At 39.7% G+C, this 26,875-nt stretch overlaps 1 protein-coding gene and 1 long non-coding RNA gene across 2 annotated transcripts in view; both read right to left on the bottom strand.

Moving 5' to 3' along the window:
- The window catches only part of LOC131229275 (calcium-dependent lipid-binding protein), a 92,378-nt gene that overhangs the window by 13,496 nt on the left and 52,007 nt on the right, over nucleotides 1–26,875 (bottom strand). The window contains exons 9-10 of the mRNA XM_058225178.1: nucleotides 26,016–26,241; nucleotides 11,722–11,889 (exon numbers count right to left, since the gene is read on the bottom strand). Coding sequence (XP_058081161.1) covers nucleotides 11,722–11,889; nucleotides 26,016–26,241 — 394 coding nt within the window. The remainder of the gene's footprint in view (nucleotides 1–11,721; nucleotides 11,890–26,015; nucleotides 26,242–26,875) is intronic.
- Nucleotides 19,259–23,394, bottom strand: LOC131229277 (uncharacterized). Its single transcript, XR_009163244.1, has 2 exons — nucleotides 23,331–23,394; nucleotides 19,259–19,406 (listed from the first exon to the last, which is right to left on the bottom strand). It is a non-coding gene; the product is annotated as an uncharacterized LOC131229277 (long non-coding RNA).

Genomic DNA, 26,875 nt, shown 5'->3' with positions numbered 1-26,875 from the left:
ATCGGTGCGAGAGATGGGACACACATTCCTGCTTTTGTACCATCTGCGGATAGTGTTGTCTATCGAAATAGGAAAGGATTCATATCCCAAAACGTCATGGCGGCTTGCAAATTTGACATGAAGTTTGTTTACGTCTTAGCAGGATGGGAAGGTTCCGCATTAGATGCACGCGTTTTGCAAAGTGCTTTGACTCACGCGATCATTTCGTAATCCCCCATGGTAAACCCATGGACATGAAGCACTCTGAATTGTTCATAACATCGAATGAATAAGGAATGCTATTGATGAAAATTTGTTTTTGAAATGTAGGTAAATACTATGTAGTAGAAGCAGGATATGTACACTCTCCCGATTTCATGGCCCCATATCGTGGTGTCCAATAACATCTCAATAAGTATCGTACAAGTCGGAAACCATCCAATGCTCCGGAGTTATTCAATTATCGCCATGCACAACTATGGAACGTAATAGAAAGCTGCTCTGGAGTTTTGAAAGCAAGGTTCCCAATTTTGAAGACTACTCCACAATATCCCGTACCAACTCAAGTGAAGATAATGCTAACTTGTTTTGTTACACATTTTCATAAGGATGTCGGGAAACGATGACATGGTTGAGTTCGACAGGTCGTCGAGTTGTGGTGTCGATGGTGTGACCCCTTCACCTATAAAAGTATCCGTCCTCGATGAAGGTCATGTGCTTCTGAATGTCACCCCACATGAAAGGGATGAGTGGACAAGAACACGTGATAAAATCGTGTCCAGAATATGGAACCAAGCTTATCCGGTGAGTCAAATAAATTAGATACCTTGTAATAAGATGACCATGTTCCGACGTTCTTGAAGTAGCATTCAGGAATCCCATTACTAAGATCATCCATGCTGTTATTGCATATTTTGTTTAATTAATATATCTACTGTTTTTTGAATGGGGTATGCTTCCAGTACTAATTTATTTCAAGGACGCAATATGTCATCTTAATAATGACTTATTTTTCTACTAGCATTCCTAATTGATCTTCTTGTAGATTGCGGTAGACCGGAGCGGCAACATGTCACCCAATAGATGATCCATTATGTCGACTCCCACGAAAAATCCCATAGGTTCATCTACAAGTACCCCACGGAGATCTCCCAGAAAGCATACCATGAACAGATCACTAGAGAACTAGTCTTATGGGGGTGTTCTTCGTTGAACGGATGATATAGACGGCATCCTAATCGATGGACTGATGGAGTTGGTCCTTGCAGGAAGAAAAAGTGGCGTTGGCTTTAAAAAAGAATCTTATATGGGAGTTGTTGGCAACATGAGGTTGAAGTTAGGTCTCAAGATCAATAATGACAATGTTAAAAATTACATTCGCACAGTGAAAAAGAATTACTTCACTGTCAGAGATCTGCGTAGTGCGTCTGGATTTGGATGGGACCCTGACCTACAAGTTATCATTGTTTCAGATGAAGTATGCATGGACTACATTAAGGTATAACTGGAATTAAGTTAAAATTTCATCATGCCTTTGCAATATTAATGACAGGTTGTTTTTTGTATTGTTACTAGTCCCATCCAGATGCTGCTTAATTTCGTGGCAAACCAATGCCAATGTACGATGATCTTGAGTACATATTCGAAAACGACAGGGCTATCGATAAAGCATGTGCCACTGGCAACTTCCCTCCAGGCGCTACCACTCCTCGATGGAGAGATACCGAGGTTTCGTCCACACACACAGTTGATCTGAATGATGATATTAACATTATACCTTCTGAAGATCTTGGCGACATTGCACTGGATATCCATTGGTCTTACGACAGCCGTAGAGGTAACAATATTCCCAATCCAAGTCAGACGTAGAATGGGAATGCCTCAAATAACAAGAATGCCATGGTTAATTCTAAGAAGAGACCGAGAGTGGAGCAACTGGTTGATATGATTGGCACTGGGATGGTCGATATTGGGGGAGTGATGAAGTCAATTGCGATTTTAATCCACAAGGGTAAGGACTTTGGTCGGATTTCACAAATTATACCAGCTTTGGAAGAGTTAGAGGGACTGATGGCTGATGAGGTACTGTGGACGACGAAATTGCTATCTCAGGAAGAATCATATGGGGTCGCGTTTCTTAACTTTGCCAAAGAAAAGAGAATTTCATTCATACGGATGCTGCTGAATGAGGATGGACCCCACATCTAAAGGAACATTGTGCCTGGTTTGACTGTCGAATCAGTCATTCGTAGGCTTTGCATTTTGGACAATATTTAATTATAAAACATTTTGGACATGTATAACTTTGGATAGAAAGCTTATATTTTGGACAACTTTTAGATATAATTCCCACGCTGATATTTGAACACATAAAGTGCACTGACATCAAGGTGTTCCGTAACGGTAACGGTGGCTATAACGGCCACCACCGTTACCTTTACGATACGGGGCAGAACGGCTGTTACAGCCGTTACGGTCTCTCTTTTTTAGTTTTTTTATTTATTGAAAAAACCCTCGAAAAACTTATATTTGCCTCATAATGTTGATTAAAAAGTATGAAAAACCTATATATGTCTCGTAATAGACCATTACGGGGTTATTACGACCTTTATAGGGGATGTAACGTGCTGTTAACGGCAATTACGGGTCATTTTTTTTTCCATAATGGTTGTTACGGCTGTTACGACCTCGTAACATGTAACGGTTGCCACCGTTACCTTTACATAACGGCCTTTACTGCACACCATGCCTAACATACATGGTTGGATCTTCTTGCAGTTTACTCATGGGGATATATTGTTATCTATTTGAATTACATACAGATTTAACTTATGCGTAAGTCACGGCGACACTTGTTATGGTCAAATATTACCCGGTATGTAATTGCTTATAATTATGGATAATCTATCGATGATTAATGACTTATTTTGAACAGATGACCAAATTCTATGTAGTGTTCATAGGAAGACAATTAAGATTATATTAAACTTGGGAGGAATGCAAGGTCCAAGTTGACGGGTACAACCATGCTCGCTTCAGATCATACAAGTATGCAGATGAGGTGTTTCTTGCTTGGAGCGCATTCATAGGTGATGTCATACCGAATCAGGCAGGCGATGGTGTTGACGAGGCGTCTGGTTACTACTTCGCACCTGATATGTCAGCTTCCATGATACCAGCAACGACATGTACAGGCAACCCTGGGAACTCGATTGGCTGTAGTGACTTTGATCATGACTCGATGTTGGTTTTGTTTATTGTATTTGATGTTGCTGTTATAGTTATGGTATTTCAGCTAACGGTGCTCTATCGTTGATTCTTCTAGTCGATGGATGCATCATAGTACATTTACGGGAGTGGTCTAATTACTTTACTATATAGGGTAGATCCATGTACCATTTGTAATTTTGGACGGGTGATTTTTTGGTTTACTTGGGAAAGTGATATCTGATATTAATGGGTGATTGTCGTGCATTAGTTGTACGAATTACAACCCATGAAACTTAGATGGGTACGACCGGAATTCATCAAGTGAGCAAGTATGTTCGGAATGGGGGAATAAGTGGATTACGCCCACCAACTTGAGAATCACTTGATTTATACAGCAGCTTGATTCTTTCACGCAGGCCCTTTGTGATGAATGATTCAGATCTTACATAGGCATGCCACACATACACCAATCAATCTCATTGTATGGCCTGTGCTCCAATGATCCTAACCCTTAATTGGAGAATTACACGGTATGATGCACTAAGCCATATATGTATGGCCTGTGGTCTAGCAATTTCCTAACCATTACTCGGAGAGAACATTCAAACGGTTAACATCATCCAATCTAGTAAATATTATAGGTATAATCCATCCTTAATGTGGTGGGGTCCACAAGAGCCCCTGATCTATGTCATTATTTTTGTTGGATTTCCCCTAGAATGATATCTGCGGTTGGTTGGACGGTGTGGATATAAACCACACACCATGATGGGGCCCACATAAATGAGTGACGATTATACCAGTCGTCTGTGTCTTGTGACTGATACATTCGGTGGTCTATAACGTGCGTATCTTTGCTACCTTTTGTTGGCTGCTCAGAAATGGGAAATACTCATTATGGGTGGTTTCCGTAAAAAAATTGAATTTCCAAACAGGAAAATGTGTTATGATTGGAGTTGACAATTCACCAAAAAGTAAAGTTGGAAGTAATAAATGTTCTAAAAAGATGCATTTACCACATCTCTACGAAATCAAACAGGCCCTTAAAGAAGATGGAAGCAATGTGAGAGGTAGCGGTAGCATTCCTGCATGGAATAAAATGGGACATTTTAGAAAAGCGATCAACTACCACGAATATAGAATCATAACATCATTGTGTTCTTGGTAACCTAAGCACAAAGTCCATACTAGTGTCTTCCCATGGATGAGATGGAATAGGCAAAAGTTGGTATAGTCCACAATTTTATTGCCTACTCTTAGCTCTTTGGCATGCCATACATCTACAAACGAACCGTTCAACATCTCAGTTCAACTTTGGCCAAAAGTAATGCTCACGGACCATAGCAATTGTCTTATCTCGACCAAAGTGACTTCCCAACCCACCATCATGTAACTCGGCTATGACTTCGTGTCGTAGAGATCCTTCAAAAAGGCATAATTGGTTACCCTTAAAAAGGTACCCATCTACAATGGCATAAGTTTTCATTTTGCCAATTTTCACGCTCTTCCCAAACATTTCCAAAATACGGGTTGGTTTTGTAATTTTCCAGCAATAGATCAAATCCAATCACCCCAAAAGACAAACTCTTAAGGAGATAAGATTTTCGACTAAGTGCATCCACAACTTTGTCCATGGTAGCCTTGTGATGAATTACAAATGTATACTCTTGTAAATAAGAGAACCACTTAGCAAGCCTAGAATTAAGTTTCTTTTTCAGTATTGAGAAAACAGAGAGCCCCATGATCGAAGTATAATACAAACCCCTTGTGTATTAATAAGTAGTGACACCAAAATCAGAAGGCTTGCACAATGGCATAGAACTCAACATCATAAGTAGAATAACACTTCTTAGCATAGTTGAGTTTCTCACTAAAGAAGGCAATTGGGTGTCCCTTTTGGCTTAAGACAGCCCCAATACCTATGTGGGATGCATCACATTCTACCTCAAACACTTCATTAAAATTTGGCAAGGCAAGCACAGGTGCTTTAGTTAGTTTTTACTTGAGTCAAAACTCTTTTAAGCTTCTTGAGTCGAAGCAAAGTCTTTGGCCCTTATGCAATTGATTACGGGGCAATAATACTACTAAAGTTCTTAATAAACTGTAGATAAAATGTAACTATGCCAGGGAAGCTTTGCACTTCGATAACCGATTTTGGAGTCAACCACTCTACAATTGCTTTGACATTCTCCTCGTCAACCTTAACACCTTGAGATGAGACAACATAGCCTAAAAAGACTACATCGTTGGTCATGAACACACTTTTTGAGATGACATAAAATTCTTCCCTTCACAAAACTTGCAACACTTGACGCACATGGTTAATATGTTCATCATTAGAAGAACTAAATATAAGAATATCATCAAAGTAAACAACAACAAAATTTTCAATAAAAGGTCATAATACTTGATTCATGAGTCTCATAAAAGTGCTAGGTGCATTTGACAATCCACGGCATTACAAGCAATTGATAAAGGTATTCTCGAGTTTTAAAAGCGGTTTTCCACTCATCACCTGTTGGGACACGAAATTGATGGTACCCACTTTTAAGGTCAACTTTTTAAAACATTTGAGCACCATGTAAACATGTCCAACATGTTATCAAGTCTAGGAATCAAAAAATGGTATTTTGTTGTTATCTTGTTGATAGCTCAACTATCAATACACATCCTCCAAGTTCCATCTTCCTTTAAGAGTGAGGAGGGCGGGTACCGCACATGGACTTAGGCTTTCTTAGATAAGTCATTTCTTTAATAGTCCTTGTAATTGCCTTTGGAGCTTGGCATGCTCTGTAGGGCTCATGTGGTAATGTGGCACTTGGCACCAAATCAATTCAATGTTGGATGTCAGGCATCGGTGGTAACCCATCCCAAGGCTCGTCGGGTGTAACATCGGAAAAATCTTCAAAGAGTTCCACAATGCATTTGGGCATTTCTCTCACTTCTTCCTTAGGGATGTCCTGGGCCACAAATACATAAACATGGGTCATTTCCTTATAAGTCTCTTCAAAATATTTTAAAGACTAAGATTAATTTGATGTTCTTTGGGGACACGAGAAGAAATTTCCTTTAATGGAGCTAATATATACTTTACCCCATTGAGAGAGAGAAATAAACATTTTTCTTCCATCATGATGAACATCTCGATCATATTGCCATGGCTGCCCAAGTAAAATGTGGCAAGCATCCATAGGTAAGACATCTAACCAAAGTTCATCACAAACAATACTTACCAATGGGGAATTTCACCAAACACATTTCATTGAAAGGAACTTCGCCTCCTTTTTTTAACCAAGAAATTTTGTAAGGGCTAAAGATGCTTTTCACATTTCAATTGTAACTTTATCGACCATTTCTTTGACAACCATATTTTCGGCCATAAGTGGTGTAAAAAGTATGAAAAATATTACGATGTAACCAATGGTCATTTTCTTGGCTTTTTGGAGAGGCTAAAACTCGTCTTATCACAAGACTATTGGCACCACAATTGGGATCACATACCTCTTGGTAGGGTTCTTAGGAGGCTTCATTGTCATCTTCGGAATCATAAACAACTGCATCATTATTTTCATCTATTAGATTTAATCAGTTGCTAACCTTCTTTTGATGACAACCATAAGCCAAATGTCATTTCTCTGCATATCGAAAACATGTATTATCTCGAGTTCTTTCACGTGGGGTGGTTGTACGCTCCTGAGTTTCTTTCCCATCATATCAGTTTGGGCATTTGGTAGACCGTGTAACAACCTTCTTCTCTTTAGAGGTTCCAACATTTGAACCCTTCTCAAAGCGCCTAAAAGAAATCCTTTTTAGTATTTCTTCCGCCTTCAAAGCCTTCGATACACCTCTTCAAGATTACTCAAGTGATGCAAATTTATCTCATCATGAGATAATTTCAAACCACTAATGTATCTTACTACCAATTGATCATTGGTTTCTTGTAAGTTTACGCGGCTTAAATATTTATAGAACTCTTTGGTATAAGTAGCCACATCTTGATCATTCTTTTGCCAGAGATGATAGAACTCTCGATATAAAGTTTGAGAATAGTCGAGAGGGAGAAATTTATCATCTAACTTTAATTTCATTTCGGCCCATGTACTAATTCGCTGAATTCCTCTTCATTCATGACTTGGTATTATTGCCACCAAACTAAGGCATGATCTTTGAGTTTTGTAACAACAAATTTGACTTTCCTCTCTTCCGACAATTCTTTCCATTCAAAGAAAGTTTCCAAAGAAGCAACCCAATCATAATAACATTCAAGATTGCGTTTACCATCAAAGTCAAGTACGTCTACCCAGATGCTCTTGTCGGCATTTTCTAGAGAGCGTGCAAGTTGTTCCATCGTCCAAGTTGATTGCGGTGTGGCTTGTCATGATGGAGCTCGTTGTGATGGAGCTTGTTGTGACGGAACTTTGGTAGAACTTGAAGAATCAAAAACCACTTCTTCATCGAGCATATCGGGAACATCGAATGGTGGTTGCATATGTATAGGAGGTTCCATCGGTTCATTCGCGGGGGGCTTTGATTGGAGTGCCTATGCAAAACCTCCATCATACGTTGGATGTGATTGTTGGCTTATCTCGAATACCAGGCCAAGGTTGGTCGAAATTAGTAGTAGAAGGAGTGAGAAACAGTTTGGAAGCAAGAGGTTTCAAAAAAACAGCAAAAACAGAGCTAAAAATGAAAAAAAAAAAGTTACCGTTACGGGCCCGTTACGGCCGTTACACCCCGTAACGGGCCCGTATCGGCCGATACGGGTACAAAAAATCGTATCGGCCGATACGGCCCCGAAACGGGTAACGGTTCGCACCGTTACCGTTACGTATCGGCCGATACGTAACCGATTTGGCATACCTTGGTTAAAACTCTTTTAAGCTTCTTGAGTCGAAGCAAAGTCTTTGGCCCTTATGCAATTGATTACGGGGGCAATAATACTACTAAAGTTCTTAATAAACCGTAGATAAAATGTAACTATGCCAGGGAAGCTTTGCACTTCGATAACCGATTTTGGAGTCAACCACTCTACAATTGCTCTGATATTCTCCTCGTCAACCTTAACACCTTGAGATGAGACAACATAGCCTAAAAAGACTACATCGTTGGTCATGAACACACTTTTTGAGATGACATAAAATTCTTCCCTTCACAAAACTTGCAACACTTGACGCACATGGTTAATATGTTCATCATTAGAAGAACTAAATATAAGAATATCATCAAAGTAAACAACAACAAAATTTTCAATAAAAGGTCATAATACTTGATTCATGAGTCTCATAAAAGTGCTAGGTGCATTTGACAATCCACGGCATTACAAGCAATTGATAAAGGTATTCTCGAGTTTTAAAAGCGGTTTTCCACTCATCACCTGTTGGGACACGAAATTGATGGTACCCACTTTTAAGGTCAATTTTTTAAAACATTTGAGCACCATGTAAACATGTCCAACATGTTATCAAGTCTAGGAATCAAAAAATGGTATTTTGTTGTTATCTTGTTGATAGCTCAACTATCAATACACATCCTCCAAGTTCCATCTTCCTTTAGAGTGAGGAGGGCGGGTACCGCACATGGACTTAGGCTTTCTTAGATAAGTCATTTCTTTAATAGTCCTTGTAATTGCCTTTGGAGCTTGGCATGCTCTGTAGGGCTCATGTGGTAATGTGGCACTTGGCACCAAATCAATTCAATGTTGGATGTCAGGCATCGGTGGTAACCCATCCCAAGGCTCGTCGGGTGTAACATCGGAAAAATCTTCAAAGAGTTCCACAATGCATTTGGGCATTTCTCTCACTTCTTCCTTAGGGATGTCCTGGGCCACAAATACATAAACATGGGTCATTTCCTTACAAGTCTCTTCAAAATATTTTAAAGACTAAGATTAATTTGATGTTCTTTGGGGACACGAGAAGAAATTTCCTTTAATGGAGCTAATATATACTTTACCCCATTGAGAGAGAGAAATAAACATTTTTCTTCCATCATGATGAACATCTCGATCATATTGCCATGGCTGCCCAAGTAAAATGTGGCAAGCATCCATAGGTAAGACATCTAACCAAAGTTCATCACAAACAATACTTACCAATGGGGAATTTCACCAAACACATTTCATTGAAAGGAACTTCACCTCCTTTTTTTAACCAAGAAATTTTGTAAGGGCTAAAGATGCTTTTCACATTTCAATTGTAACTTTATCGACCATTTCTTTGACAACCATATTTTCGGCCATAAGTGGTGTAAAAAGTATGAAAAATATTACGATGTAACCAATGGTCATTTTCTTGGCTTTTTGGAGAGGTTAAAACTCGTCTTATCACAAGACTATTGGCACCACAATTGGGATCACATACCTCTTGGTAGGGTTCTTAGGAGGCTTCATTGTCATCTTCGGAATCATAAACAACTGCATCATTATTTTCATCTATTAGATTTAATCAGTTGCTAACCTTCTTTTGATGACAATCATAAGCCAAATGTCATTTCTCTGCATATCGAAAACATGTATTATCTTGAGTTCTTTCATGTGGGGTGGTTGTACGCTCCTGAGTTTCTTTCCCATCATATCAGTTTGGGCATTTGGTAGACCGTGTAACAACCTTCTTCTCTTTAGAGGTTCCAACATTTGAACCCTTCTCAAAGCGCCTAAAAGAAATCCTTTTTAGTATTTCTTCCGCCTTCAAAGCCTTCGATACACCTCTTCAAGATTACTCAGGTGATGCAAATTTATCTCATCATGAGATAATTTCAAACCACTAATGTATCTTACTACCAATTGATCATTGGTTTCTTGTAAGTTTACGCGGCTTAAATATTTATAGAACTCTTCGGTATAAGTAGCCACATCTTGATCATTCTTTTGCCAAAGATGATAGAACTCTCGATATAAAGTTTGAGAATAGTCGAGAGGGAGAAATTTATCACCTAACTTTAATTTCATTTCGGCCCATGTACTAATTCGCTGAATTCCTCTTCATTCATGACTTGGTATTATTGCCACCAAACTAAGGCATGATCTTTGAGTTCTGTAACAACAAATTTGACTTTCCTCTCTTCCGACAATTCTTTCCATTCAAAGAAAGTTTCCAAAGAAGCAACCCAATCATAATAACATTCAAGATTGCGTTTACCATCAAAGTCAAGTACGTCTACCCAGATGCTCTTGTCGGCATTTTCTAGAGAGCGTGCAAGTTGTTCCATTGTCCAAGTTGATTGCGGTGTGGCTTGTCATGATGGAGCTCGTTGTGATGGAGCTTGTTGTGACGGAACTTTGGTAGAACTTGAAGAATCAAAAACCACTTCTTCATCGAGCATATCGGGAACATCGAATGGTGGTTGCATATGTATAGGAGGTTCCATCGGTTCATTCGCGGGGGGCTTTGATTGGAGTGCCTATGCAAAACCTCCATCATACGTTGGATGTGATTGTTGGCTTGTTTCAATTCATCCATTTCAACACGCACATGGACATCTTTTAGTGGAGTTGTACGGTGGCATTGGCCTTATCCTCACACCATGAAGATCAACTTGCTTTGACACCAACTGATGTTGATCCAACACACACAAAAAAAAAAGAAAAAAGAAAAGGGGAAATGGATACAAGCAAGAAATGGAGAGAAAAAGGAAGATTGATTGAATTGATTGGAAATGAAGATGACAATACACTACATATGGCTTGAGGATTCACTCACCCAAATACAAGAGGATTCACTTACTCTCAATAATCAAGAGATCTCAGAAAGAAAATGGGAAAATACACTAATGATTACTCACCCAAATACAAGAGGATTCACTCACTCTCAATGATCAAGATATCTCACAAAGAAAAGGGGAAAATACACTAATGATCATTCTTCACTTACAATGCTTCTTTTATAGAGGTGAGGGGAGATGGTAGCCATTCGAGAGAGAGAGAGGGGGGGGGGGGGGGTGGGGGGGGTTAGTTAGGGTGGGGCCCAAGGCAGATGTTGGGCCCCACTCCAATGTCACACTGCATCAACATTTAATCCTAAAATATTCTAAAGCCTGAATTTTGGATGCTACTAGTATGAAATGTGAATTGCAATTGATAATGCAGGCATGTCATGCTTAGATGTTTTCTAGAATGTGGTATGATGAATGTTAATATGCCTTGGTGTTACATTTTGTAACAGAGATATCTCATTCTGTGTATCTTTTACCATTCCCTATTGTATTATAACTTTTATGTTTTGCTGAAGTTTTCCACTTTTTTTCCAAATTTTTTTTTTTTTTTTCACAAATTAGGTATACTCATTCCCAGCTTAAAATAAACAGATAAAAATTCAAGACACAACAGGAAATAAAAATGCCAATTTATTTAAAGAAACTGAAGAATGAAAAAAATAAAAATAAAAAATAAAAATTCCAACTGGCAAGCTGTCAATGATTATATAAATTCTGAGACTCAACATAACCTAAGCAAATGATACATAGCCAAAAATAAAAACTGCTGCCTACAGATATGAATTGGAGAAGATTATAAATACGAGATTAGATGTAGCTGACCTTAATGGTAAGAGTTCCCCTGTCCTTCTTATCTTTAATTTTTAGCATATCAAGAGATGGAAGTAGTCTCAGTTCAAGATCCTTTGGAGATTCAGGTTCCAAGTCGACTAGAGGCAATTTTGCTATACCCAATCTCTTATCTTGTCCAATGTTGTCCTCATCAAAAACCTGTAAATAGGGTTGGGCAACATTAACAGAAACGGTATAGAACAGTTGAAAAGGAAGTTTATTTTATCTTCGGTGTGGATAACAGAATCAGGAGTAATTTACTGGAAACTGTTAGTGAAGCCATGGCTAAAAACAAGACAAATTGTGCAAAGTCGAGGACACCTGCTGTTAGCAAAGGTCAAATAATTTACTAGTCACACTGATGGTGCTAGAGATTGTAGTTGTTGTTAGATGTGTTTCAAATTTATAGTGCAGCCATACATGTATCTTCCACAAACTTTTGATAAATGATATATCATGCACGTGGTCCCCCGATTATGTTGTGGCATTCAAGCTCAAGTCAATTGCCACTTTATGCAATGCCTAACAGTTCTTAAGCAATTAATAGTTCCTTTGCTTTAGGTAGTCAGGCAGTTAAATATTCACCTGCAAAGAGTCTCTCAAATAACAATTCCATGGCTATATTTTCTCCGAAATCATGTTCCTGAGCTTGACCAAATTAAGTATATGTCCTAGAATCAAAATTCCGATAAACACAGATGAGTTTTTTGTCATAACAAGAATATAGAAACACTTTTAATGGTAATGACTCTCACATCCAACCTGGTTTTCACTTTGATGCATACTTCATCATCTGCTGGTTTTGACGATTTGTGCGAGCATTGTTGTACTCCTTATCAGAATAAGGAGCAATCTCAAGTTAAATGATACCCACAATTGGGTTCAATTATCAAATCCCTTTTGACAATATGTGGTAGTCTAACCAACCCATTTAGAAGTTTTCTTGTAAGGCACCTCTTCAGACCTTTCCTCATTAGATGTTAGGTTGGAAATTTCACGATCTTGATTCCTAGCATTGACCTGACCATAGTGGCAAGACAATTTTCCAATATTTGTGACACCCATATTATCTCCGCTTCCCTTCATGACAATGTTGCATTCAACAAACTTGTGTCTACAATCCTTCACCATATAGCCAACTTTTGTGCATCTTGAACCTTAGAAAGTCATAGGTTATGAAATGTTTTTCCATCTTCACTTTTTTCTTTTCTTTTTTTCTTTTTTCTTTTGAAAGGTGATGAGATTTTATTAAAAGAAGTACAAAAAGGCAGCAAAAGAAAGAAGCTCAAACCCATGTGAAAGAGAAAGAAACACCCAACAAACCCAAGCAATCAAGGAGCCCCACTCCAACACAGCTAATTTTGTCCTTCTACAGACCCCTAAAGCCGACCCAGAAAGGTTCTGAAAACATTGGTTGTTTCATTCTCCCCGAAGAGCCCAAAGGGCAGCCAACAAAGCTAACCTCCACATCTTCTTTCCTTTTCTTCCTATTCCTCCCCAATGCTATGCAAGAAACAAATACTCGATAGTCCAGATCAAAACCAATGAGACTTTGAAGAGATCAAAGAAGCCCTCCTATACTATTTTAGCAAAAGATCAATGAATAAATACGTGATCTATCGATTCAACATCCTGCAAGCATAAGCTACAGATGTTGTTGATGACCATCGGCCTCTTTCGGAGATTATCAATAATTAGCACCCTACTCCTTCCCACATCAAAACCAATGAGACTTTGTAGAGATCAAAGAAGCCCTCCTATACTATTTTAGTAAAAGAGCAACGAATAAATATGTGATCTATCGATTCAATATCCTGCAAACTAACCTCCACATCATCTTTCCTTTTCTTCCTATTCCTCCCCCATGCTATGCAAGAAACAAATACTGGATAGTCCACATCAAAACCAATGAGACTTTGAAGAGATCAAAGAAGCCCTCCTATACTATTTTAGCAAAAGAGCAATTAATAAATACGTGGTCTATCGATTCAACATCCCACAAGCATAAGCTACAGATGTTGGTGATGACCATCGGCCTCTTTCGGAGATTATCAATAATTAGCACCCTACTCCTTCCCACTAATCAGGTGAAGGCCGTGACCTTGGAGGAGGCACCGTAGTGCCACACACAGGCAGTATGGTGACATTGTGCATCCATCAAGGATTGAGAGATCAAGCTATAGGAGTGAATTGAAAATATTTTGGATTTATCTTTCTAGAAGGCTAAAATCCTCGAAGTTGAGTTAGAAGCTAGATGATGTCTTCCACCTCCTCATCCGTTAAGCTCCTTTTGCATGGGGAAGCCCACAAAAAATCCACACTGAAGAAGGAAAAGCACCAAACAATAACGGTGTCTGCTGATTGCCTCTGAGGAGAGCCTAGATAACCTTGGATAGTTGACACGAAGTGGGTCCTCTACCACACGTCTTTCCAAAAGCACACCTTCCCCCCATCCCCAATGGAGAAGCAAGTCCCCTCCTTAAACTAGCTCGACATGCAAGCAATCCCTTCCAAAGACCGGATGTCCTATAAAGAGATAATTCTCTGACCCACTATCCCCCATTCTCAATGTTATATTTGCTTGCAATCACCTCTCCACAATCTCCCTTCTTTTATCCTAAAATCTCCACAACCACTTGCCATGGAAAGGCTTAGGAGGACCTCTAACCTTTTAATACTGACACCGCCTTCCTCGTTAGGCTTGCACACTTCTCCCCACTCCGATAAATGGAACTTGTGGTTTTCTGCTACACTTTACCAAAGGGAATCCCTTAGATTCTCTAACTGAGCAAACAACGACTTCACGCACCTAATCAATGACATGAAATAGAGAGGCAAATTTGATAATGAGGCTTTAACAAGCATAATCCTACCGCCCAAGAAAAGATGTTCACTCTCCTACCTTGACAATTTCCTCTCCATTCTTCTAATGACCATGTCCCACAATTGCTTCATCGGTTATCCTCCATACCTTGCCACCTCCACGGAAGACATGCGGATCCCTAAGAGTTCATTTTGAGAATATTAACCTTTAACCCGACACCGACTCAAAACATATTCCAATCTTCCTTAAAATTTCCACCATGGCTTCTTGCGCCTCGCAGAAGAGGATGGTATCCTTGGCAAAATGGAGATAAGGGATCTGAAGCTCAGAATTTCCACCTTAAAGCCACTGATTAGACTTGCGGCCTGACCTTCATACAACATTTTGCTAAGTGCCTCTAATGATACCACAAACAAAAAGGGGGTCCCCTTGTTGAAGGCACTGTGAAGCCATAAAGAAGTCCTTCGAAGACTAGTTAATCAACAAAGAGAACTTAGGCAACTGCACACAGGCTTGGATTCACTACCACCATTTATGGCCAAATCCCAATCGATCCAGCATGTAATCCCAGTCCACATGATCATAAGTTTTCTCCAAGTCTAACTTGCAAATAATGATGCTTTTACCTACTCTATGCCACGAATCAATATATTCGTGAGCGACTAGAGCATTATCCAAAATCTGCCAACCAACAACAAAAGCACCTTGATATTCAAAGAGGACCTTCAAGAGAACCATCTGAAACCTAGAGGCCAAAATCTTAGTTAAGATCTTGTACTTACTTTCAACGAGATTAATGGGTCAAAATCCCTTTAAGCAATCAACTCCTTTCTTTGGGATAATAGCTATATAAGAGTTGCCCAACTCTAACACTACCCAACTACTCTTGAAGAAAATAATAGCAACAATGATAAACATGTCACCCTTGACCCACTCCCAAAAATTCTAGAAGAAAGCTAAGGGAAAACCATCTAGTCCCGGGACCTTATCTCTATCCAATGCATCCAACATAGCTTCAATTTCTTCATATGAAACCGGACTCTCGAGAGAAACAAAGTCTTCCACAGATAGACAATCAAAAAAGAGATTGTCAAGTTGCTTCAGCATCCACTCCTCCCTCAACATGAGATTCTTGTAGAACTATACAATTGAATCGCAAATTTGGTCCTTACCATGGACCCTATTACCATCCACTACCACACTATGGATCTTGTTAAATGTTGCATGGGAGTTGGCTATGCCATGAAAGAATTCGTATTCTTATCCTCTTTGTTGAGCTAAATAGCCCTAAATCTTTGCCTCCACTCAATTTCTTCCTCCTTAAGCCGATTATTGCACTAAAGGATAATTTCTCCCTCACTGCTTTCTCTTCCTCCGAAAGCTCCTCCCTTCTTTGATATCCAACGCTTGAAGATCCCTAAAAATGATGTTAATGCAAAACCCCGCGATTGCATCATGACGCAGGACAACCCTAATTATGATGCATGCTCATGGACATAATTAAACAGTGGAAATAAAAGGAATAAATGATCTAAAATTCTAACAGTAATTATCATAACTGAGAAAATCATAAAGGAAACATGCAATGGAGCGGGCCACCACTACAACCATGGATTACGAAATTCAATTACTACTTAGGTTGGATCTGGCGAGGGATGAGACCTCCCGATCTTGCATGGTCACACCCAATCAATCAATGAAGATCACTAGTCCAAAGAACCAAGAAGTTTCTAGGATTAGGGATTTGAGAATTTGGGGGTTTAGGGTTTAGATCGGTTCTCAAGATTTTGATCGAAGAAGGATTAGCCAAAACTGGAAAATAGAAGGAAGAAAATTATTACCTTGAAGAAGTTGGAGGGGCACAAGAAGAAATTAGAAGAAGGAGATCAAGGGAAGAGAAGAAGCACCATTAGAGAGAAAAGAGGAAGGAGGCAACCAAAGGATTTGCTTTTCATTAATCAATAGTTAAAAATTCGAGTTTAGGGCTTTAGCTCACTTAAAGAAGCAAAGAAAGACATAAAATTACTAAAATACCCCTAGAATAAGCAAATAAAGACATAAAATTACTAAAAGACCCCTAAGTCAAAAACACGCAAATAACATAAGTACGGGAAAGTTTGGGCGCTCAGTCTTCTTTCTCCAATCTTCTTTCACATGTGTCTTCCCTAAGTGGGGTCTTCTATATGTCCAATCACATGTGAAAGGTCTTTAGCTCCACAATAGTCGCCTATCCACAAGGACGACACTTGTGGTTGGCGCTTTCTTCGTTGGTACACCTTGAATGCGCTTGTGTCCGCATCAATTCCTCTCGGGTGAGAAAAACTCGACTCCGACGAGTTGAAACTTTTGTAGCGCTCGAGTAGATCTGGATCAATACCCTGCAATGCGTCGCTCGACAGCCACGTAGATTCAAACGATGGTTTGTTCTTCCACTTGACAAGATACCTTTGGAAACCCCCATCTCTCGTGGATACTATCTCGTCATTCAAGATTTCCTTAATTGCTTCTTTATGGGTAATGGGTGGAGGAGGGGGTAGAAGGGGTTGGGTAGCAAACTCAGAAAAAGGCCATGAAAGGGACGATGTATCAACAATGGGAGTATGGGCACGGACTAGATCTTCCACATTAAAAGTTGGATTAATGCTCATTTCAGGTGGAAGGTCAACCCGATACGCGTTGGACCCAACCTTTTGTAATATCTTGAATGGTCCAGCACTACGCGCTTGTAATTTCTTTGCAGATCCTTGAGAGAATCGCTCTGGCCTTATTCGCACCATTACATAGTCTCTTTCTTGAAATTCTTGCACTCTACGATGAGAATCGGCTGAAACTTTATAATCATCATTGCTCTTATTTAACCGCTGTCTAATATGTGTATGCAAATCATGAATATGGCGTGCGAATGCATCGGCTGACTCAGAAGACCTTTGGGTAACAGACATAGGTAAGAGATCTATGGGCATTCTAGGTTTATAACCACTTACAATTTCAAAAGGACTCAACCCTGTAGATCTATTAACTGACCCATTATAAGCAAGTTCAGCAGTTGGTGAAATTAGGTCCCAAGTCTTAACATGTTCACCCACTAGACAACGTAGAAGATTTCCAAGGCTACGGTTTACCACTTCAGTTTGACCATCTGTTTGTGGGTGGTAAGCAGTAGAAAATTACAAACGAGTTCCCATAATGTGCCACAGTGTCTTCCAAAAATAGCTAGTAAATCGAACATCACGATCAGACACTATGGTTTTAGGTAACCCATGGAAACGCACCACACCATCAAAAAAGAGACGAGCAACATGAGACGCATCTGACGTCTTTGAACATGGGAGGAAATGCGCCATTTTAGAAAAACGGTCCACAACGACAAAAACGGAATCGTGCTTTTTTATAGTCTTGGGAAGCCCGAGCACGAAGTCCATACTAATGTCCTACTACGGAGCATGTGGCACTGGCAATGGCGTGTACAGCCTGGTATTTTGCTTTCTTTGCTTTGCCAGCTGACATGTTCGACACTGCCCTAAAACTTTGGCTACGTCTCACTTGAGGCTTGGCCAATAGAAACGATCTTCCATGAGGGCAATGGTCTTATCACGACCAAAATGGCCAGCTATCCCTCCTGAATGAAGCTCCCAGATGAGGAATTCACGAAGGGACATACGGGGAATACAAAGTCTGTCTCCCTTGAAAAGAAAGCCATCTTTAAGAACATATTCACCCATAATATGCTGGTCACTAGAGAGCGACAAGTAAGTACCCCCAAAATCAGGACATATGGGGTATTCATCTTTCAGTTGCTCAAATCCGACTACCTCTACACTCAAGGAGTTGAGCAACGCCACTCTCCTACTAAGGGCATCCGCTGGTTTGTTTTCAACCCCGGCCTTGTATTTCAAAACAAACGAATATTCCTGAAGAAACGCTACCCACTTGGCATGCCTTGGGTTGAGTTTCTTCTGAGAATGCAAATATCTCAAAGCCTCATGGTCAGAAAACAAAACGAATTCTTGCAGTAGGAGGTAGTGTCGCCAATGTCTCAGGGATTGCACTACCGCATAAAATTCTTTGTCGTAAGTGGAGTATTTTTGTTTTGGCTCATTCAGTTTCTCACTGAAAAAGGCTACTGGGTGTCCTTCTTGACTCAACACTCCACCTATACCGACACCAGACGCATCGCACGCTACTACAAAGACTTTAGAAAAGTCAGGTAGACGCATGACAGGAGCTTCCATGACGCAGGACGGCCCTAATTATGATGCATGCTCATGGAAATAATTAAACAGCGGAAATAAAAGGAATAAATGATCTAAAATTCTAACAATAATCATCATAACTGAGAAAATCATAAAGGAAACATGCAATGGAGTGGGCCATCACTACAACCATGGAGTATGGAATTCAATTACTACTTAGGTTGGATCCGGCGAGGGATGAGACCTCCCGATCTTGCATGGTCACACCCAATCGATCAATGAAGATCACTAGTCCGAAGAACCAAGAAGTTTCTCGGATTAGGGATTTGAGAATTTGGGGATTTAGGGTTTAGATCGGTTCTCAAGATTTTGATCGAAGAGGAATTAGCCAAAACAAAAAAAATAGAAGAAAGAAAGTTATTACCTTGAGGAAGTTGGAGAGGCACAAGAAGAAATTAGAAGAAGAAGATCAAGGGGAGAGAAGAAGCACCATTAGAGAGAAGAGAGGAAGGAGGCAACCAAAGGGTTTGCTTTTCATTCATCAATAGTTGAAATTCGTGTTTAGGGCTTTACCCCACTTAAATAAGCACATAAAGACATAAAATTACTAAAATACCCCTAGGATAAGCAAATAAAGATATAAGATTACTAAAAGACCGCTAACTAAGTCAAAAAACGTGCAAATAACATAAGTATGGGAAAGTTTGGGCGCTCGGTCCTCTTTCTCCAATCTTCCTTCACATGTGTCTTCCCTAAGTGGGGTCTTCTACATGTCCAATCACATGTGAAAGGTCTTCAGCTCCTCAATATTCGCCTATCCACAAGGACGGCACTTGTGGTTGGCGCTTTCTTCGTTGGTACACCTTGAATGCACCCGTGTCCGCATCATTCCACCATCTTGCCCTTAATTTCTTTAAAAGCCTTGACGACGGCTTTAGAGCACACGAACTCTCCCTTTTTCATGCACTCGGTAATGGGAGCCATGATCGTGCTAAAACCCCTAATGAACCGACGATAAAAAGTTGCTAGGCCGTGAAAACTTCGCACCTCATGAATGTTCCTTGGTTCTGGCCACTCAACTATGGCCCTGACTTTTTCAGGGTCTGCGCGCATCCCTTCAGATGACACTATAAATCCTAAGAACACAACTTTGTTAGACATGAATACACATTTCTTAAGATTAGCGTACAACTTTTCTTTCCTAAGGACACTACAGACCTTCTTTAAATGTTCAAGGTGTGATTCCTTAGTGGTACTATAAATAAGAATATCGTCAAAGTACACCACTAGGAATTTTTCCATGAACGGCCTCAAAGCTTGTGTCATCACCCGCATGAAAGTACTGGGTGCGTTAGTCAAGCCGAAGGGCATGACCAACCACTCATACAGCCCATCTTTCGTCTTAAACGCCATCTTCCACTCATCTCCTGGGCGTATATGAATTTGGTGATATCCACTCTTGAGGTCTATCTTAGAGAATATAGTGGACCTGGCCAACATGTCAAGCATATCATCAAGTCTAGTTATAGGGAACCTATACTTGACAGTAATTTTATTTATGGCATGGCTGTCCACACACATGCGCCACGTGCCGTCTTTCTTTGGCGTTAACAATGCAGGCACGGCACACGGGCTCATACTCTCTTGGATGAAACCCTTTTGCAGAAGCTCATCAACTTGCTTCTTCAACTCTGCATGCGCTGCAGGGTTCATCCTGTAGTGAGGAAGGTTCGGTAGAGTAGACCCTGGGACAAGATCAATGGCATGCTGTATGTCCCTCATAGGTGGCAACTCATTCGGTAAGTCTTCAGGAAATACATCACTGTATTCTTTTAGGACCGAGGTCACCTCACAGGGCAACTCTGATGGAACCTCAGGTGTAATTTCTCTAGCCACAAGGGCATACACCATAGAATCCTCCTTAGTCTCTTTTTCAAGCTCTCTTGCACTGATTATATGTAAAGACTTAGGTTTGGATTTCCCCATTTCTCTAGGCTCACTTGCCTTCTCATCCTTCTTCTTCCCTAGTGTATTCTCAGGTGGCATGGGATTAAGTTTGATCTTTTTACCATTATACACAAAAGTACAAGCATTCGAACGGCCAAAGATTGTGACATCATTATCGAATAGCCACGGTCTACCTAGGATAACATGTCCCACATCCATAGGTAAAACATCACACCACGGGGACTCTTTGTATGACCCAAACTCGATGGGGACTAGACATTACTGGGTGACAGGTAGGAATGTCTTGTCAACCCAAGAAACTTTATACGGGTCTGGATGAGGTGTGGATTTCAGTTTTAAGCGATCTAAGGTGCTAGTGGAAATCACATTCTGACAACTTCCACTGTCCACTATCACTTTACAATTCTTTTCACCACACTTGGCAATAGTGTAGAAGATAGTGCTTCGACGCCAGTCAGCACTACTTCTAGACTGAGCTCACACACGCCTGACTACTGCAAGCGTTGCTTCTCCATCCACTTCTTCTTCATCAGTAAGTCCTCCTTCAGGGTGATACTCTTCAACTTCATAATCACCCTGGTCATCTCCACCTTCGTGGGACTCGCCTATAACTAAGGCTCTCCCACGGCTCTTCGTAGGACACTGATTAGATATGTGGCCAAGGTTGCCACACTCATAGCACCTCACTTGACTCATGTTACTAGGACCGGCACCAAGAACCCCTTTGCCCTTGTCCTCCCTAGGCCTAGGCTGAATGGTCGCTTGTGCCCTAGGTTGACTACCAATATTAGGTCTAGTTCCTTGGGAACTAGATCTAGCACTGGAGTCTCGGGACTCAAAACGACGAACGATAGGAGCCTTCAGATATTGCTCTAACTCCTGCACGACTTGATATGCTTCATCTAAGTCCGTTAAGGGCCGAGTAATAAGCTCGCGCTGAAGATCCGCACAAAAGCCCGTCTTGAAACGCGAGTGTTACTAGAGGGTCTTCTCGGATATCACATCGCATCACATATTCTTCAAATTTAGCGATGTAGTCAGCGGTAGGCATTGACCCTTGGCGTAAGGATTGCCATTAGTCAAGGAGCTTCTGACGGTATAAGAGAGGAAGGTACTTCTCCTTCAACTTCTCTTTCATCTCATACCAATGTGTGATAGGGGCTCTACCAACTCTCTATCCTACGCTCGGTGTTGGTCCAGAAAAGCTTGGCTTAACCCACAAGCTTCATCTTAACAAACTGCATTTGACGGTTTTCCGACATGCCATACCACTCAAAGTAGTGGTCCATGTCAGCAACCCAGTCAAGGAACGCCTTAGGATCCAAGCGCCCATCAAAACTCGGGGCCTCAACTCTCACACTCTTCATCGCATGCTCATCTGGATCATAGCGGTCTTGATGACCACATATGGCTCGTGCCTCTCGCACCACACCACGACTGTTACCACGATCTCTATCCTCATTACCACCACGTGTGGCAGCACGTTTTTCAATGATTCCTTCCACTTGGGAGTACGCATCTTCCCCTACAGCGGGGTTTTCTTTTTGGGACGCCTCTAGTTGCTCCACCTTAGTCATGGTAGTGGTAATTTGGTTCTCAAGGCGGGCAAACTCACGCCTTTGACCCGCTTCTAGGGCGGTTATCTTTTGTATCAATTGAGCAAGTTGCTCAGATAACTGCTCGTTATTCATGGTAGGTTGAAGTCCAAAACCTCTACCTCTTCTCGTGGGCATACAATGAAGACTTGAACCAAACTCTACCTAACTAGACTACTAGGTGTTATGACTTTCAAGATGAATGCGATGAATGCAAAACTACTATGAACTGACACAATTAAGTTGAAACAGGAAACAACTCAAATCTGAAAATTTTCCAGATTAGGAACTTTCTAAAATTGGAAAGTTTCTAAAATTGAAAACTTTCTAAACCTGGAACTTTCCTAAGTTAAACCTAAAAATCAAAACCCTAATTTGATAACTCGATCTAGACAAAAACCATGCAAGCCTAGGCTCTGATACCAAATTTGACGCAGGACAGCCCTAATTATGATGCATGCTCATGGACATAATTAAACAGCGGAAATAAAAGGAATAAATGATCTAAAATTCTAACAGTAATCATCATAACTGAGAAAATCATAAAGGAAACATGCAATGGAGCGGGCCATCACTACAACCATGGATTATGGAATTCAATTACTACTTAGGTTGGATCCGGCGAGGGATGAGATCTTCCGATCTTGCATGGTCACACCCAATCGATCAATGAAGATCACTAGTTCGAAGAACCAAGAAGTTTCTCGGATTAGGGATTTGAGAATTTGGGGGTTTAGGGTTTAGATCGGTTCTCAAGATTTTGATCGAAGAAGGATTAGCCAAAACTGGAAAATAGAAGGAAGAAAATTATTACCTTGAAGAAGTTGGAAGGGCACAAGAAGAAATTAGAAGAAGGAGATCAAGGGAAGAGAAGAAGCACCATTAGAGAGAAGAGAGGAAGGAGGCAACCAAAGGGTTTGCTTTTCATTAATCAATAGTTAAAAATTCGAGTTTAGGGCTTTAGCCCACTTAAATAAGCAAATAAAGACATAAAATTACTAAAATACCCCTAGAATAAACAAATAAAGACATAAAATTACTAAAAGACCCCTAACTAAGTCAAAAACACGCAAATAACATAAGTACGGGAAAGTTTGGGCGCTCGGTCTTCTTTCTCCAATCTTCTTTCACATGTGTCTTCCCTGAGTGGGGTCTTCTATATGTCCAATCACATGTGAAAGGCCTTCAGCTCCTCAATAGTCGCCTATCCACAAGGACGACACTTGTGGTTGGCGCTTTCCTCGTTGGTACACCTTGAATGCGCTTGTGTCCGCATCACATTAGCTTTCCACTTCTATTACCCGTGGACCAAGCACCTCTTTTGTCCACTCTTTCATCTTTTCTTTGAGCATTTTGAGCTTTTAGAATAATTTGAAACCTGCAAAAACTTCCACCCTGAAGGAAGACCATCTCATGAAATCCCTCCACCTCAAGCCATGCCAACTCAAGCCTAAAAGGTATGGGGTCCGAATTATCTTCAACATCTTCCAAAATGACCAAGCAGTGATCCTGATCTCGGAAGGCAATTTTATTGAACCAATGGGAACTTCTCCAGCTAAGAAGGCAACACCAAGAATCTATCGAGCTTTGGAAAACTTGGTAACGATGTTCCCACATATTCGACATGTTCCACAACTTGATGGTAGCATTGGAAGAAAGACCAAATTTATTTATAAAAACAATAATAATAAATAAATAAATAAATTCAAGATTGTTCTGATAAGAGCCTGTCCAAGAATCTCTCAGTCGCACCTACATCTCCAATACGACTGACAATAACAAGGTTGACATTTAGAACTAAGGCTCTCAAACAAATCTTTGTTGTGGGGCTCTAAAACATAGTTTCATATGATAAAAGTCTGACCAATTGGACCAATGCTTCTCTTTTTTTATCAAATTCAAAAAGCTTAGAAATTTTAATCCATATAAAAAATGGAACTTCAAACTCATTCTAGTGTAATTAAATCAAGATCAAAAGATTTTGGAAGGTCTAACTACGATTTTAGTGCATATGTTCACAATCCAACAGATTCATTTGAAACTCACTGTATTTCAGGTAAATAAAATTCCAAATTTGTCTCTCTAATGTCCTAAAAGTAGGAGGATGTCTACTGGAGAATTAGTTTAGGCCCGCTCAAATTTAATTGAGTGATCTGTGCTTAATCACTTTTATCAATAAAACATTATTCAGTAAAAAGAATAATTTCCAATATTTTATAAGAGCCATGGGCACACTTTGAAATTTATAGTACTTCCTTGTCTTCATCAGAGAATTAAATAACATAATTTTCGACCTGGACTGGAAAATAACTAACACAAAAATCAGTCTTAAACATAAGACAGGGCTTGAAAAATCAGATTGCACCATTGAACAACACTAGCCAAGAGATGAACAAGAATCACACTGAATCTTAGTTAAACCTTCCAAAGTGTTCGTCCCCATGCCCTTAAAGAAACTCCTTCATAGTGCTTTCTTTCCTTTCCTTTTTCTTTTCAAGAAGTGAAACTCAGTCAGTGTTGATTGACACCTTAAAAAGGCAAGCCAACTCAAATCTCAAGACCTAAAATATTAATCCCAACACAGCTTGTTAAATGGCTTTAAGCTACTATATAGAAGATGGGTCAAACTATAACATGGTCTTTCACAAGTATTTTATCTAGGAAGAATCTTATTTAAGTCATAGGCATTTGTTAAACTATGAATCATTTTAATAAAAAAGAAAGTGCAAATTACCTAAATCCTCTGCAACGCTGATATTAGCTACATGATAGAAATTTACCAAAACACCCTCTACATATTGAGAGAGGAGAACAACACTTCCACATATCTACGATAAAAACACGATGTGGACGTATAAGTGCAAACATGAATATGCAAATGCAATTCACAACATCCAAATGAAGATTTAAACATGTTCTAATGAATGATCAAGAACATATGGACTATCTATATTCATTTTGTAAGTTAGGTTTTTGCTCCAGTTGGATGGTGAAAATTATCAACATCTGAAACGAGGAGCCATAATCCTGCTCAACACTAAGACGTGCTGTTATGGAAATAAGCCACCGGGGAGTCCATTTGAGAGCATCAAATTGGATTATGGGAAATCCATCTAACTGCCACGGAATACTAAAGTGACTACTTTATTGTCATCACAAGATGACTCTTTCTTTAACAATTATATGTTGGTACCATTATATTATGTAACTTGGAAAAAGGCAAGGGGTGTTAAGCACAAATAATCTAATGTGCAAACAATACATTCATCATAGTAAAAACTTACACAAATAAACGTACAAATATAGCAAATAACTAGTAAGTGGTACACATGAAATTAGGCTATTGGAGATTTTCTATATTGTCATGCAAATCAGTGTACCCAATTTGATTGAAACGGGTCTACAATCCACCAGGTATTCAAAAACCAGTGTCCTTGCTGCTACCCATATAACTGCCATCGCTAGTGGTGGGCTTTAGGAACTAAGCTGCCATATCAATTCATCTACTGCTAATTAAATCCACACGATGCTATACAACTTCACAACAACACATTTTTCAGCACATGAAGATAAAATGGTAAAAATATAAAGGAGGTAGAAGTCAAGAAGCACCACGTCATACTATTCAGCCTAGACTGTGAAATAATGGATTAAAAACACAGTAATTCCCTAAATAACTGGAATAAGTGTAGGGTAGATCAAGACCTCAAGGATAAGTGACTGTGTTTCCTTGTCTTCAACAATCAACTCAAATGTTTCATTCCACACGGGATTGAGATTGTTCTCAATTGTTTTTGTTTTAACCTTCATTATTGGTCGAATATACACAACCACATAGGGATCAGATTTGCCAATCATTTCCATGTTTTTCAATGCATTTGCTTTAACTGCAGTCACGGAAAGCTTTCCCTGTGGCTTGTGCTCTAAATCACTGCACAATAAACAAGCAATAGACTAGTTTAAAATCTCATAAGGTACATTGGAACATCTATATGATTGGTCACTATGATTTTTACAGTGCTAAAATGCATTATGCTAGGACAAATATGGTCAACAAGGAACACTGTGAGAGAAGAAAGACAGCTTCTGTTTCATGGAAGATAAAAAGCAGTCATGATACAAGATGAATAGGGCAGCCACCAGATCCCAGGCAGCAAAAGTTACAAATCAAACTTCAAAAAACAATCTGTTCGTTATCATGATGCTCTCATGGAGCAACTAACATAGTGATCTTAAAGTACAGATTACATATTATGATAATTTTTCATTTTGATGGGATATAGGAAACTTGATTTTCAACATTTACTGATCTCATCCAGAAGTTATCTGGAGTGGACTTGCTTTCAATAGATCTAAATGAAAAGGAATTAACTCTAGCATGCATGGAAAATGATGGTAGGTTATAAGAATTCTTCAGTAGTGGTGATGCAACTTTCAATTTGTTCACAGAAAATACTACAGGACATGACAGGGTGCACAGAGTACAAGAATATCAGTTTGGAAGAATATCAGAGTACAAGTATTTATAAGCGCTGTCACAAAGAAACCACATTATCAAGAATCCT

The sequence above is a fragment of the Magnolia sinica genome, chromosome 16 (assembly GCF_029962835.1).
Source record: "Magnolia sinica isolate HGM2019 chromosome 16, MsV1, whole genome shotgun sequence".
In the NCBI taxonomy this organism is placed as follows: Eukaryota; Viridiplantae; Streptophyta; class Magnoliopsida; order Magnoliales; family Magnoliaceae; genus Magnolia; species Magnolia sinica.
Note: the sequence above shows the minus strand (reverse complement) of the source record. Positions and strands in the feature narration are given on the sequence as shown.